General features: G+C 47.9%; 2 protein-coding genes across 4 annotated transcripts in view; both read right to left on the bottom strand.

Moving 5' to 3' along the window:
* LOC128421982 (zinc finger protein 420-like) overlaps positions 1-15,790 on the bottom strand; it is a 171,334-nt gene that overhangs the window by 47,195 nt on the left and 108,349 nt on the right. The window lies entirely within an intron of this gene.
* Positions 1-15,790, bottom strand: part of LOC128421969 (zinc finger protein 624-like) — a 125,478-nt gene that overhangs the window by 107,282 nt on the left and 2,406 nt on the right. The window contains exons 1-2 of one of the 3 annotated variants that reach the window (XM_053405370.1): positions 8,703-8,869; positions 856-3,157 (exon numbers count right to left, since the gene is read on the bottom strand). In XM_053405370.1, coding sequence (XP_053261345.1) covers positions 1,134-2,915 — 1,782 coding nt within the window. In that variant the 5' untranslated portion in view covers positions 2,916-3,157; positions 8,703-8,869 and the 3' untranslated portion in view covers positions 856-1,133. Of the gene's footprint in view, positions 1-855; positions 3,158-8,702; positions 8,870-15,790 lie in introns of those variants that run through there. The other 2 variants (XM_053405369.1, XM_053405372.1) reach the window with 2 other exon arrangements.

Here is a 15,790-nt window from a genome sequence, read left to right as displayed (position 1 = left end):
ACCCCCTCGTTCTCAGAGCTCAAAAACAGAACTTTCCAGGGAGGGGGGAGCCCACTTTTGACACCTGCCAGATTCCATGTCCTCAAAATGCTCGATTTGAGGTTTTTCCGGGGGTCTGCTGCACTGGAGCAGTTTCCCCTGCCTTTGATATACCGAGGTCTCCTCCGATAAAGAGATCTCCAACTGTGATGGCGAGCGATCAGCCAGAAGCCCTTCATGAAGCAAAGGTTTCTGCCGGCTGCTTTGAGGCAAATGTGCATCCCAGAAACACACACTGTGATTTGTGGTGTATTGCCATATCCATTGTTTTCCAAAGGTTATCACAATGTAGTGTAGAAACTGGTATAGGATGAGATCAATATATGCCCAGCCCTAATCCTCACTCACCACCAGAAATACAGATTCACCCTCTCCCCCTCACTATCAAAAGGTACCTTACATCTAAAATTATACTCATTATTGTGGGACATTACCTTCATTATTTCATTACTATACAGTTTTACATTTAAACACCAGAACAAATACATTACACGCTTTGAAGATGGATTTTCTGCTGAGTTCATTGCTGTGAAGAAGAGTAAACTCTGAAAGGAACACGTTCCTCACTCCATACATTTAAATGGGTTCTCCACTCTGAGAAGAAGAAGAAGAGTTTGGATTTCATATCCCGCTTTATCACTACCCGAAGGAGTCTCAAAGTGGCTAACATTCTCCTTTCCTTTCCTCTGTGAGGTGAGTGGTGCTGAGACAATTCAAAGAAGTGTGACTGGCCCAAGGTCACCCAGCAGCTGCATGTGGAGGAGCGGAGACACAAACACGTTTCCCCAGATTACGAACCACTCTTAACCACTACACCACAGTGGCTCTTAGATGTTCCTTAAACACTCCATTATAACTAAAGCACTTTCTGCAATCTTTCCCTTTAAACAGCTTCTCCTCTTTGAGGGTTGATGGGTTTGTAGGGTGTCAACTGTTAAAGTTCTTCCTGTCCATGAGTCTGTAGATGTAGGATTCCACTAGGACTGAACCTCTACCTACTTTCCTGATATTTATATGGTTTGTCTTTTGTGTGAGTTTGTTGACATAAATCAAGGCTTCCACTCTGACTGAAGCTCCTTCCACAGTCCATACATTTAAACAGTTTCTGCCCTGTGTGTCTGCTGATGTGTTCTAAGATTTCCGTTCTGACTGAAGCTCTTTCCACACTCCAGACATTTAAATCGTTTCTTACCGATGTGAGTCTGTTGATGTACTCTCAGGTTTCCACTATAACTGAAGCTCTTTCCACACTCCATACATTTAAAAGGTTTCTGTCCTGTGTGAGTCCGTTGATGTTGTCTAAGGTGTGCACTCTGACTGAAGTTCTTCCCACACTCGATACATTTATATGGTTTCTGCCCTGTATGAGTCCGTTGATGTATTCTAAGGTGTTCAATCCGAATGAAGCTCTTTCCGCACTCCATACATTTAAATGGTTTCTCCCCTGTATGAGTCCGTTGATGTATTCTAAGGTTTCCAATCTGAATGAAGCTCTTTCCACACTCCATACATTTAAATGGTTTCTCACCTGTGTGAGTTCGTTGATGTGTTCTAAGGCTTCCACTATCACTAAAACTCTTTCCACACTCCATGCATTTAAATGGTTTCTCCCCTGTGTGAGTCAGTTGATGTTGTCTAAGGTTTGAATTGAAACTGAAGCTCTTTCCACACTCCATACATTTAAATGGTTTCTCTCCTGTGTGAGTCCGTTGATGTTGTCTAAGGCCTGCATCGTAACTAAAGCTCTTTCCACACTCCATACATTTAAATGGTTTCTCTCCTGTGTGAGTCCGTTGATGGGATCTAAGGCTTCCACCATAACTAAAGCTTGTTCCACACACCATGCATTTAAATGGTTTCTCCCCTGTGTGAGTCCGTTGATGTGATCTAAGGCCTGCATCGTGACTGAAGCTCTTTCCACACTCCATACATGTATATGGTTTCTCCCCTGTATGAGTCCGTTGATGTATTCTAAGGTTTCCAATCTGAAAGAAGCTCTTTCCACACTCCATACATCTAAATGGTTTCTCACCTGTGTGAGTTTGATGGTGTAAAGTTAGGTGCGCATTTTGACTAAAGCTCTTTCCACACTCCATGCATTTAAATGGTTTCTCCCCTGTGTGAGTCAGTTGATGTTTTCTAAGGTTTGAACTGAAACTGAAGCTCTTTCCACACTCCATACATTTAAATGGTTTCTCTCCTGTGTGAATATGTTGATGTTTTCTAAGGCTTCCACTATCACTAAAGCTCTTTCCACAAGCCATGCATTTAAATGGTTTCTCCCCTGTATGCGTCCGTTGATGTATTCTAAGGGTTCCACTATTACTAAAGCTCTTTCCACACTCCATGCATTTAAACGGTTTCTCCCCTGTATGTGTACGTTGATGTATTCTAAGGTTTCCAATCCGACTGAAGGTCTTTCCACACTCCATACATTCATATGGTTTCTCCCCTGTGTGAGTCCGTTGATGTGATCTAAGGCCTGCATCGTAACTGAAGCTCTTCCCACACACCATACATTCATATGGTTTCTCCCCTGTGTGAGTCCGTTGATGTGATCTAAGGCCTGCATCATAACTGAAGCTCTTCCCACACTCCATACATTCATATGGTTTCTCCCCTGTGTGAGTCCGTTGATGTGATCTAAGGGTTGTATTGGAACTGAAGCTCTTTCCACACTCCACACATTTAAATGGTTTCTCCCCTGTGTGAGTTTGTTGATGTATTCTAAGTGTATCTCTTCGACGGAAACTCTTTCCACACTCCATACATTTAAAAGGTTTCTTCTCTTGGTGTGTCTGTGCATGTAACTTAAGGTGTGCCCTCTGACTGAAGCTCTTCCCACACTCCCTGCATTTGAATCCTTTCTTACCCATGGCAGTCTGCTGATGTATTCTAGGTTTTTCACTATCAGTGAAACTCTTTCCACACTTCAAATCTTTAAAAGGTTTCTCTCCTGTGAGTTAGTTGATGTGAGCTATGTGTGCTCATTCAGTGAAGCATATTCCACATTTCGCACATTTCAATGTCTATTCCTAATGAAATGAAAGGTTCCCCATCCCCTGGAATTCTGACGTTCTTCTGTAACACCTTCTTCAGAGTGGGCAGAGAGGAAGTCCTTTTTGGATTCCAAGGAAGAGAACAAAGGGAAAAGAACAAATCAATCACCATTAGGCCCTTCTATTATTTCAACATCTCCTACATTCCCCCGCTTCCTACCCATGTTCCCATTTTTTATGAAATAATAATAATAATGATTATAATTTATTATTTATACCCTGCCCATCTGGCTGGGCTTCCCCAGCCACTCTGGGCAGCTTCCAGAAAAACATTAAAATACTGTAATACATCAAACATTAAAAGCTTCCCTAAAAAGGGCTGCCTTCAGATGTCTTCTAAAAGTCTGGTAGTTGTTTAACTCTTTGACATCTGGTGGGAGGGTGTTCCACAGGGAGGGTGCCACTACTGAGAAGGCCCTCTGCCTGGTTCCCTGTAACTTTGCTTCTCACAGTGAGGGAACCGCCAGAAGGCCCTCGGTGCTGGACCTCAGTGTCTAGGTAGAACGATGGGGGTGGAAATGCTCTTTCAGATATACTGGACAGAGGCTGTTTAGGGCATTAAAGGTCAGCACCAACACTTTGAATTGTGCTCGGAAACGTACTGGGAGCCAATGTAGGTCTTTCAAGACCTGTGTTATGTGGTCTCGGTGGCCGCTCCCAGTCCCCAGTCTAGCTGCTGCATTGTGGATTAGTTGTAGTTTCTGGGTCACCTTCAAAGGTAGCCCCACGTATAGCGCATTGAAGTCCAAGCGGGAGATAACCAGAGCATGCACCACTCTGGCAAGGCAGTCCACAGATAGAGCTGGTAGACAGCTGTCCTGGACACAGAATTGACCTGCGCCTCCATGGACAGCTGTGAGTCCAAAATGACTCCCAGGCTGCGCACCTGGTCCTTCAGGGGCACAGTTACCCCATTCAGGACCAGGAAATCCTCCACACCTGCCCGCCTCCTGTCCCCCAAAAGCAGTACTTCTATCTTGTCAGGATTCAACCTCAATCTGTTAGCCACCATCCATCCTCCAACCGCCTCCAGACACTCACACAGGACCTTCACTGCCTTCACTGGTTCTGATTTGAAAGAGAGGTAGAGCTGGGTATCATCCACATATGGATGAACACCCAGCCCAAACCCCCTGATGATCTCTCCCAGCGACTTCATGTAGATGTTGAAAAGCATGGGGGAGAGTACAGAACCCTGAGGCACCCCACAAGTGAGAGCCCAGTGGTCTGAACACTCATCCCCCAACACCATTTTCTGGACACGGCCCAGGAGAAAGGAGCGGAACCACTGTATGACAGTGCCCCCAGCTCCCAGCCCCTCAAGACGGTCCAGAAGGATGTTATCTCAATGGTATCAAATGCCGCTGAGAGATCCAGGAGAACTAGGAAACCTTTGTCCCTAGCCCACCAGAGATCATCAACCAGTGCGACCAAGGCAGTTTCAGTCCCATGATGAGGCCTGAATCCCAACTGGAAGGGATCCAAATGGTCCGCTTCTTCCAGGCGTGCCTGGAGTTGTTCAGCAACTACTCGCTCAATCACCTTGCCCAAGAATGGAAGATTTGAGACTCAGCGATAGTTGGGCATCGTGGCCGCATCTAAAAATGGTTTTTTAAGAAGCGGTTTAATAACTGCCTCTTTCAGCGGGTCTGGAAAGGCTCCCTCATGGAGGGAAGCATTCACCACGCCATGAAGCCCATCGCCCAGCCCTTCCTGGCTAGCTTTTATCAGCCAGGATGGGCAAGGATCGAGGAGACAGGTGGTTGGTTTCACTCGTCCAAGCAGTCTGTCCACATCCTCGAGGGTAACAGGTTGGAATTGATCCCACACAACTTGACTAGACAGACTCTAGCACTCTCCCGCCCCAGCCCTGATGCCACGGTGGAGTCTACCTGAGCGACTTGAGCGACCTGAGTGAATCTGAGCGACTTTATCTGTAAAAAACTTTGCAAAATCATTGCAGGAGATCATGTGGGCCGCACTGAGCCCTGATGGAGCAGGTGGTTCTGCTAAATTGTGAACCACCTGAAAAAGTCTCCTGCTGCTGTTTTCTGCAGATGCAATAGAGGCGGTGAAGAAAGCAGTTTTCACCGCCACTACCGCCACTTGGTAGGCTCAACATTCAGCTCTAACCCGTGTCTGGTCAGCTTCAGAATGGGTCATCCGCCACCGGTGCTCTAGCCGTCTCAACGATTGTTCCATTGCCCTCAGATCCATGGAAAACCACGGGGCTGTTTGGGCTCCATGCAATCAGAGAGGGTGCTTCGGAGCCAGTCAATAGCCCTGGTTAACTCCACATTCCAGCGGGCCACCAGGGAATCAGCTGAAAGGCCATCAACATGGGATAAAGCATCCCCTACCACTCTCTGGAAACCATTTGGATCCATTATGTGGTGGGAGCAGACCATCCAAATCGGTCCCACCTCCCTGCAGAGGGGATGGGTCGCGGAGAAGTCCAGTTGCACCAGGAAGTGATCTGACCATGGCACTTCTTTTGTTTTGCTTTTACTTAGTGTCAGATCACGAACATCCATAGAGGTAAACACCAGGTCCAAGGCATGTCCGCAGCTATGGGTTGGGCCAGACTTATTCAGGAACAGCCCCATGGAGGCCATGCTTTCCACGAAGTCCCGAGCGGCCCCCTGTAAGGTCGTGTCGGCATGGATGTTAAAATCCCCTAGGACAACCAAACTAGGTGTCTCCAGGAGAAAATCCGCCACGACCTGAAGCAGCTCGGGCAGGGAATCCTTGGTGAAGCGGGGGGGGGGGTCGGTACACCAAAAGGAATCCTGTACTGCCCCTATTGCCCAACTGCCCCTATTGCCCAACTTCCAGAACATGCACTCAGAAAACTGGGTCTTCTCAATAGGACACCTGGTGCAAACTAATGACTTCCTAAAAATCACTGCAAACCCCCCTCCCCGCCCACATGACCTGGGTTGCTGTGTGTAAGAGAAACCTGGCGGACAAGCAGCGGCAAGGACAGGCCCATCTGCTTCATCCAACGAGGTCTCTGTCACACATGCCAGGTCAAGTCCTCCATCCACGATCAAGTCATGGATCACAATGGTTTTATGGATCATTGACCTGGCATTGCACAGCAGCACCTTCAGGTTGTGTGGGTATCCCTTTGCTGATTCCAGTATCCCGTCTGGTCAAGACCAGACCTGGAGGCAGGGATAGTCCTCAAACAATGACTAAGCCCGCTTCTTCGGTAATGACGTGGTCTGGTCTTAGCGTAACTCCTCCTCCTACCCGTGATCACTGAGATTGGTTGTCCCAGTACATCCCCCCCTGTGGAACCTGCCCCAGCCATTTTGTTTGTTGGGATCCACTCCCAGGCAGCTCTGACCCCTGCCCTTAAAATCAAATTAAAACCTATACAAAAAACAAACAAAACAATAAAACAAAAAAAGAGAATGTTACAAACACACCATAATTAAATTAAATTAAACAAATTCCTGCACCCAACTAAACACCCACCCCACCCCTCTTACGCACAGCAAATGAAAAAGCAATGTCATCAAATGATAGTAATGCAGCAGCAACCTTTCATAATCCTCAATCATCATTAATAGCACAGCATGATCTTGGAATACAACCTTTTCAAATCAATTGCTTCCTCACAGGAAAGGCAGCTGCTCTCTGTCCATGCAGGCCCTCTCTTTCTCTGGTCCATCGTTCCTTTGGACATTCCCCATCCTCTGCATCATAAAGACACTGAGGTCCAGCGCCAAGGGCCTTCTGGCGGTTCCCTCATTGTGAGAAATGAAGTTACAGGGAACCAGGCAGAGGGCCTTCTCAGTAGTGGCGCCCACCCTGTGGAACACTCTCCCTTCAGATGTGAAGGAAATAAGCAGCTATCTTATCTTATCTTTAAAAGACATCTGAAGGCAGCCCTGTTCAGGGAGGTTTTTAATATTTAACGCTGTACTGTTTTTGATTGGGAGCTGCCCAGAGTGGCTGGGGAAACTCAGCCAGATGGGCGGGGTATAAATAATAAATTATTATGATTATTATAATCCTCCATCCAGCCCTGTTTCCACCTCTAGTTCTTCATGAGTCACCTTCACAGTCCCAATGGCCTCAAGAGGTCCAAGTGGACCATTTTGGGAGACCCAGGTCTTCGTCTTTTCTGGGGACTGTGGTCTGGTTCAGTCAGAGAACTAGTGACAAGGCTTGGTGCTTGGGGTCAGCTGAATGGGTGCTCAGGGAAGCTCCTGTTCTTGGAGATGGACCTCCATCTACATGCCTCACATTGTATGGAGAGAGCAGGAGAAGCAGAAGGAAAGCAGCTGGCAAATGGGAAACACCCCACCCCAATGGTTCTTTATAATGTTGATATGCTGCCTGATCTCGAGCCCCACTTCTGACACAGAACTATCCTAATCTGGCACTGACAAAGCTGGATATTCAAGGCAAAGGGATAACTGTACTTAATGGAAAGTTCAACCTTGTAACACTGTCCTAAAGGATCTTCACTCGCTCTCAGTGCATTTCGGAGCACAATTCAAACTGTTTGTGCTGATCTTTAAATTGTCATGGTTGCATCTTTCAGGCAAGAAAAGTATTGATCTGACATATAGAGATCATTCCTAGTCTATTGGTTCAAGAAGGTTCTGGTGGTTTTACTCTGTGTGATTCAAAGTTGGTGTCTTCTCTAGCTGGAACATTTTACCTGATAAGGGAGTTTCCTTTCTGCTAAGAGCAGGTGGTGGAATAAGTTGTAATGAGGTTTGAACCTTCCTTGTTTTGGGAACCAGAAGAAGCTGGCTTAAACTGGGGTGAGCCAGGCTTGGTATCCAGTCCCAAGTTTACTCTGACACTGAATTGTTTATCAATCACAGTATTGAAAGGCGCCTGGTCCCACTTCCTATTCTGCTATTCTCTACTCTTCTTGTGTCTTTCTTACTTGAGGGCTGTTTTGCTATGCTGTGTTAGGGTTTTACTGTAAATTCAGTTTTTGGATTATTCTGCTTCTTTGCCTTCTGTACTAAATTTATCTGCTGAATGGATTTTTTGCTGCCTCTGAGTGTTTTTTCCTATTCTGCTAACTATATGTCGGACTTGGAGATAATTATGGAGGAGCAAGATCTGTGGCCTAAAGCCCTCAACCACCTTGGCCCTGTAGACCTGAAGGAGCGTCTCCACCCCCATCCTTCACTCTGAACACTAGGTCCTCCTCCGAGGTCCTCCTGCTGGTCCCCTCTCTTTGATAAGTGAGGGCCTTCTCGGTGGTGGCGCCCGCCCTGTGGAACGCCCTCCCTTAAGAGGTCAAGGAAATGAACAACTATCTGACATTTAGAAGACAGCTGAAGGCAGCCTTGTGTCAGGAGGTTTATAATGTTTGATGTTTTCCTGTATTTTATATGTACTGGAAGCTGCCCAGAGTGGCTGGGGAAACCCAAGCAGATGGGCAGGGTATAAATACTACAATTATTACTATTATCTTGTGGGGTTTTTTGTAGTTATTTTGGAATTTGTACTGCAATATCAACTCATGAAATTTTATGGGTGGAGAAAATCACAGGGTTGCCGTAAACTATAATCCCACCCACAAACTCTCATTCACATACATTCTGTAAATTTGGGGAGGTCACAAACCTCACCTGTGCTAATACTGGCAGTCTTTGGCCTGCACAGGCACACCCGGTGTGTAGAGCCTCCAGCCACAGGCACTGTCTATCATGAAAATGGGTCCTTTGACTGGGAAGATTCATGCAGTCGCTGTCATCGGATGCTGAAGGATTGTATCTCAGCTTGTCAGTCACACTGACTTCAAAGAATAAGAGGAACAGAAATACTTTTGAGGTGCAACTTCTCTATCAGCCCTGAGAGCCATTCCATGGACTCTGCACCCCGGTTTCTGATGACAGGTGTACATTATCCTCACCCTCAGCAGAAAAGACAATAAAGATGGAAGCCTGAGAGAGAGGAAAAGGTTTCTGGCTGCTTCCTGGGTGGGATTGCGGAAACCAAGAGCCGCTTCTGAGAAGGCCTCTCCCCTCCCCTCTCGGGATTTCCTCTCCTCTCCAGGGGGACCAAAGGTTGGACTGGGCAGAAGCGCTGTGTCTGGACAGGGGTTTATGGGGGCGAGCAGAGGATGGAGCTTGCAGGAAGGAAGGGTGGGGGGACAGGACCCCCCACTTTCCAGGGATCCCTCTCTGGTTGCCTTGAAGGGGGGTTGATTCCTGGGCGGGAGGGAGAAGCCAAGGCGGCCCCTCCGGAGAATCCCCGCAGGCGCCACCCTGGAGAAGTCTCCCCAAAGACTGGTCTTCCTCTCCCCCCCCCATTGCTGCGTTTCCCTGACCCGGGGGTGCCCCCTCCCTTCTCCCCCCACTTCCATGACCCCCTCCCTCTCTCCCGGAGTCTCCCCCTTGGCCCGGCTCAACCCTCGCCAGGCGCAACCCATCTCTCCGTCCGGAAGGCCCCCCCAAGACGAGCCGGGGAGGGACAGGGGGTCGCTATCCAGGCGCCTCCCGCACCCCTTAACCCTTTCCTGGCCCGATTCTCCGTGCCCCAGGGATGCCTGTGCGGGGGAAACGGGGCCAGGAAGTCCTCGTGGGACCCCGTGGGTGGGCGCCCCATGTCCTGCCGAGGAAAGCCCCCTTCGCAGCACACGTTCAGGGATCCAGGCCCTGCCGGTGGGGCCTACAAAAGGCGCTTTGGGGAGCTGGCGCGGGGTCCCTCTCCGGGTCCTTTTCTCCCCTCTCCTCCCCACCCCCGCGACCCCTTTACCTCTTTGTCCTCGATCCCGATTCTCAATTCCTTTCCTGCAACATCGATGTTTGGGGGGGTCCCCTGCCGCCCCTCCTCCCCTTTCCGAGAGCGCGCGCCCCTAGAGCTACGGCGCAGAGCAGCAATCCGGAGTGGAAGCTCCACTTCCGGGAGAAGCAGTCAGGTTGGGAGGGGGCTCACACACCCCCATTCCAGGAACAGAAGAGCCGGATTGGAGGAGGAGGAGCAATGTATTGGGGGTGGGATTTGGGATGGTGGGGGCTGGTTGAGAGGAGGATGTGCAGGGAGGGGAGGGAACGTTTGAGTGGGGGGGGAGGAGAGGAAGGTTTACCCCCTTCCTTTAGTGGATTGGAGAGCGGGGGAGGGGCTGATCCCGGAGATCCAGCTGCAAAGTGGGTCCCGTCCCGCCTACAAGGTTTACATTGCAAAATGCTCCCCTCCCCCACCCCATGAGCTTAGATCCGTCCGTGTTTTAGGTATTGGTGCTGTTCAAACCAGGAATGGGGGGCAGTTAAACGACTCCCCCCAAATCCCAACTCCCCACCCCAGCCTCTGACTCAGGCCAGGACAATGACCGTGGACACAGGCACCGTCCATGCACAACAGCCAAGAGGCTCAGAAAAGCAGCCGATACAATTGTAGCCAGAAGCGGATTCCAAAATCTGAGGGCTCCCTTGAACAAGAAACAAGACCAGCCAGGAAGAGCAGAGCAAAAGAGCAGCCAGTCGGCTTGGTCTTGATTGAAGACTGTCGCCACAGGACTCCCACCTGCCACCAGGTGGAACAAGATGGAAGCCCCCAACAAAAGAAGACCCCAACTTTTATTAGCTGCTAATCCCCCATGCTACACCCCCAAGACTACATCATGACTACATCATTGACACATCACAAAGAGGAGGGGTTGAGGGAGGAGTTGTGGTGGTAACCTGAGTGTCTTGTCGAGAGCCAGTGGGGTGTAGTGGTTAAGAGCCGTAGATTCGTAATCTGGGGAACCGGGTTCCCGTCTCTGCTCCTCCACATGCAGCTGCTGAGTGACCTTGGGGCAGTAACATTTCTCTGAAGTCTCTCAGCCCCACTCACCTCACAGAGTGTTTGTTGTGGGGCAGGAAGGGAAAGGAGAATATTAGCTGAATGAATGCTTCGGTCTCTGGCTGCGCTCCTTTTGTTCCGCAGGGACCTGCAGACTCAGTCCGACGAGCTGGGTGGCAGAGCAGCCTCACACCTAGATTTTCCGTAACAATGTCTTATATAGATAATAAATGTTCATAAATGTACCAACCAAGCACATACATAGATATGTCAACCACATGTCTGGAGCAGCACAGGAAGACCGCCCTGAAACCATTTAGACTCCCAAACTGACCAAATGTTTTCTCTGCAAGGAGGGAGGGGTGAGGGAACCTTCCCATTGTCTCAGGAATTGGGTAATCACCATCTCAAAGGAATGGCCAGACTACCAGGAAAGGGAATCAGATAAGGCATTATCAGATAACCTGGCAGACAGGAAAAACAACAACATTCAAATTTCTGATGTAGACCGCCTTTTCTGTGATGTAGGTATGATTTTTGTAGTAGGTGGTCTTGGGTTACGCCCCTTCTGTGATGAATGCAGGGGTGGTCTGGAGCTCCAGGTCAGGGAATTTAAAATGTCTATATAAGGGGTGGCACGCCTTGGTTCGGGGTCGTCCTCAGGGGAGCACCCTGTTGCAACAGATCAATCAAGATCAGGCTTACTAGCTGCTTTGCTTCTCAATAGTCTCTGGATGTCTCTGTTATTTCCTCCTACCGATGGAGAACCTACAAGGGACTCTATAAAGGGCTCTTGTGTCCCCCATTAGGGAAGAAGGGCAGCTTTTGTTTACAACAGATGGCACCCCAGATGGGACCTTTGGTTGCACGATTCTGGAGGCAAGGAAGGACTGGTGATCCAGCGCACACCAGGCCATTTACCAGGAGGAGCCACCAGTCCTCTAGTGACCCCAGGGTCTGGAAAGAACTGGAGTTCCAGCGGGGCTAACCAGAGGAAGCAACGTTTGATCAGGCCGGCCACAAATTTATTTATTTTTTAAAATAATCTTTATTGATTTAAATTACACACATATACAAAGAATTTGGAATCTCATACTGCATCTCCCCTTCCGGTCTGCTCCTCTTTTTCCCTCTTTCGGCTTATTGCCATCCCACCACCAGTCCCTGGGCTCTGAGCCTTCTTCCCTTGTGGGTCCCCCAGCTGGTGCCTCCCCCCACCAGCCAGTCCATGACAACAACAGCAGCCACAGCACTGTGGTCCTCTGGTAGGGAAACTCCCGAGTAGCATGATTGAAGCAAAACTTCTGGGACTATGGAAAAATACACTCTTTCCCAAACCCTGGAATAAGCAGGAGCTCTGGGGTTGCCCCATGGGGTTCATGAGTGAAGATGCCCCCCCAGGAGATTTCCCTGGTACCTGCAGCCCCTCCTCCCCCCTCTTGAAATTAGGCTTGGGGGAAATCTCCCATTCAATTTCAGTATTTCAAGTTTTCTTCAGAACGCGCAGGGCAGGAGGCAGCGATGAAGTTCTGGTGAAGAAGCTGTGCTGGGAGATCATGCGGTGGGGGGGGGGTGAGAGAGTTTGGTGCAAAAACCAAAGGTACTTTCATCTGAAATTATACTCATGATTGTGAGATGTTGCCTTCAATATTTCATTATTATACAGTTTAACATATAAACACCAGAACATCAAATATACCTCATGCTTTTAGGAATGATTTCCTGCTGAATTCATTGCTCAGGGTGGACTCTGAGAGGAAGACGTCCCACACTCCATACATCTAAATGGGTTCTCCCATGTGAGAGTCCCTAGATGTTCCTTAATCACTCCATTATAAAGAAAGCACTTTTTGCATTCTTTTCATTTAAACTGCTTCTCCTGTCCATGAGTCTGTTGATTTTGAACTTCCACTAAGAGTGAACCTCTATCTAATTTCCTGATATTTATATGGTTTGTCTTTTGTGTGAGTTTGTTGACATAATTCAAGGCTTCCACTCTGACTGAAGCTCCTTCTACAGTCCATACCTTTAAATGGTTTCTCCCCTGTGTGTCTGCTGATGTTTTCTAACATTTCCACTCTGAGTGAAGCATTTAGTATTTACTCAATACTTTTAAATGGTTTCTTCCGTGTGAGTCCGTTGATGAGTTCTAAGTTTTCCATTATCACTAAAGCTCTTTCCGCACTCCATACATTTAAATTGTTTCTTACCGATGTGAGCATGTTGATGTCTTCTAAGGTTTCCACTATAACTGAAGCTCTTTCCACACTTCATACATTTAAAAGGTTTGATCCCTGTGTGAGTCTGTTGATGTCTGCTAAGGCTTCCACTATCACTAAAGCGCTTTCCACACTCCATACATTTAAATGGTTTCTCCTCTGCGTGAATCCATTGATGTCTTCTAAGACTTCCACTGTGACTGAAGCCCTTTCCACACTCCATACATTTAAATGGTTTCTCCCCTGTGTGAGTCTGTTGATGTCTGCTAAGGCTTCCACTATCACTAAAGCTCTTTTCACACTCCATACATTGAAATGGTTTCTCCCCTGTGTGAGTACGTTGATGTCTTCTCAGGTGTCCACTCTGACTGTAGACGTTTCCACACTTTATACATTGAAATGGTTTCTCCTCTGTGTGAGTCCATTGATGTCTTCTAAGGTTTCCATTATGACTAAAGCTCTTTCCACACTTGATACATTTATAAAGTTTCTCCCCTGTGTGTTCCCGTTGATGTCTTCCAAGGTTTCCACTATTACTAAATTTCTTTCCACACTCCATACATTCATATGGTTTCCCCCCTGTGTGAGTCCGTTTGTGCAATTTAAGGTTTCCACTCTGACTGAAGTTCTTCCCATACTCTCTGTGTGAGTTTTCTCTCTGTGTGAGTCCACTGGTGTGTTCTAAGTTTTGCATTGATACACAAGCTCTTTCCGCACTACATACCTTTAAATGGGTTCTTTCCTTTTTCTGTTCGTTGATGTGAACTATGTGTGCTCATTCAGTGAAGCATATTCCACATGTCACACATTTTAATGGCTATTCCTAATGAAACGAAAGGTGCCCTGTCCCCTGCAATTCTGTCTTCTCCATCACCTTTTTCAGAGTGGGCAGAAAGGAAATCCTGTTTGGGTTTCAGGAAAGAGAACACAGAAAAAAAGGGCCCATCAACCGCCATTAGCACCTTCTCCTATTTCAACATCTCCTACATTCTCCCATGTCCTACCCATGTTCCCAATTTTTAGGAAATGAAAATGCTATGATGTCAAATGATAGTAATGCATCAGCAACCATTCATCATCCTCAATCATCTTTAATAACACAGCATGATCTTGGAATATTGTTGTCCTCTGAGACTGCCTTTCAAATCAAGTGGCTGCCCCCATTTCCACCTCTAGATCTTCATGAATCACCTGCACAGTCCCACTGACCTCAGGAGGTCCATATGGACCATTTTGGGAGACCCAGGTCTACATCTTTTCTGGGGACTGTGGTCTGGGTCAGTCAGAGAACTAGTGACAAGGCTTGGTGCTTGGGGTCAGCAGAATGGGTGCTCAGGGAAGCTCCTGTTCTTGGAGATGGACCTCTGTCTAAATGCCTCACATTGCATGGAGAGAGCAGGAGAAGCAGAAGGAAAGCAGCTGGCACATGGGAATCCCAGACAGAAACACCCACCCCAATGGTTCTTTATAATGATGATGTGCTGCCTGATCCTGTGCTTGTCTTCTGACACAGGACTATCCTAATCTGGCACTGAAAGGCAGGATATTCAAGGCAAGGAGATAACTGTACTTCATGGTAGATAGCCATATTCATCTGACACATTTGAAGTAAAAAATTAACAAAAATAGTCCAGTAGCACCTTAGGGTCTTGGTTGAAAAGCAATGAGAAATCTAGACAGCATCTTAAAAAGCAGAGACCTCACCTTGCCAACAAAGGTCCGTATAGTTAAAGCTATTGTTTTCCCAGTAGTGATGTATGGAAGTGAGAGCTGGACCATAAAGAAGGCTGATCGCCAAAGAATGGATGCTTTGAATTATGGTGCTGGAGGAGACTCTTGAGAGTCCCATGGACTGCAAGAAGATCAAACCTTTCCATTCTGAAGGAAATCAGCCCTGAGTGCTCACTGGAAGGACAGATCCTGAAGCTGAGGCTCCAAGACTCTGGCCACCTCATGAGAAGAGAAGACTCCCTGGAAAAGACCCTGATGTTGGGAAAGATGGAGGGCACAAGGAGAAGGGGACGACAGAGGATGAGATGGTTGGACAGTGTTCTCGGAGCTACCAGCATGAGTTTGACCAAACTGCGGGAGGCAGTGGAAGACAGGAGGGCCTGACATGCTCTGGTCCAGGGGGGTCACGAAGAGGCGGACACGAATAATTGACTAAAAAACAACAACAACAGCAACAACAACAGGGACCAACTAAGTTTGTTCTAGGTATAAGCTTTTGTGTGCATGCACACTTCTTCATATAGTGAAGGGTAGTGGGAGATGGTAGTAGGAGTACCCTTATGAGGAACAGCCCCACCCCACCCTCCCACGATATACAAGGTTCTGGTGACATCTGTGTCAGTGTATCTGAAGAAGTGTGCATGCACATGAAAGCTTATACCCAGAACAAAATTAGCTGGTCCCTAAGGTGCTACTGTACTATTTTTTAATTTTTTATTTCAAGTGCGTCAGACCAATACGGCTCCCTACCTGAATCTAGATGTCATGGGGTGTTGGGGAGCTGTAGTTCCTTGGGTGGGGGGCATGTCCTGCACCTTCTGGGGTCATTTTTCCACCCTTGGTCCCCCCCCCCTGCACTCAGCTCTCACCTGTGGCTTCCAGAAGCTGTCGGCATGCAACAGGGGTTCAAGCAACGGCTTCAACCGGCCGGCTAAACCAGGTGAGGAAAGCTGATGGGTCTCAAATCCTTGGGGG

The sequence above is a fragment of the Podarcis raffonei genome, chromosome 10 (assembly GCF_027172205.1).
Source record: "Podarcis raffonei isolate rPodRaf1 chromosome 10, rPodRaf1.pri, whole genome shotgun sequence".
Lineage (NCBI taxonomy): Eukaryota > Metazoa > Chordata > Lepidosauria > Squamata > Lacertidae > Podarcis > Podarcis raffonei.
The sequence above is the reverse complement of the archived record's forward strand: the minus strand, read 5'-3'. Positions and strand labels throughout refer to the sequence as shown.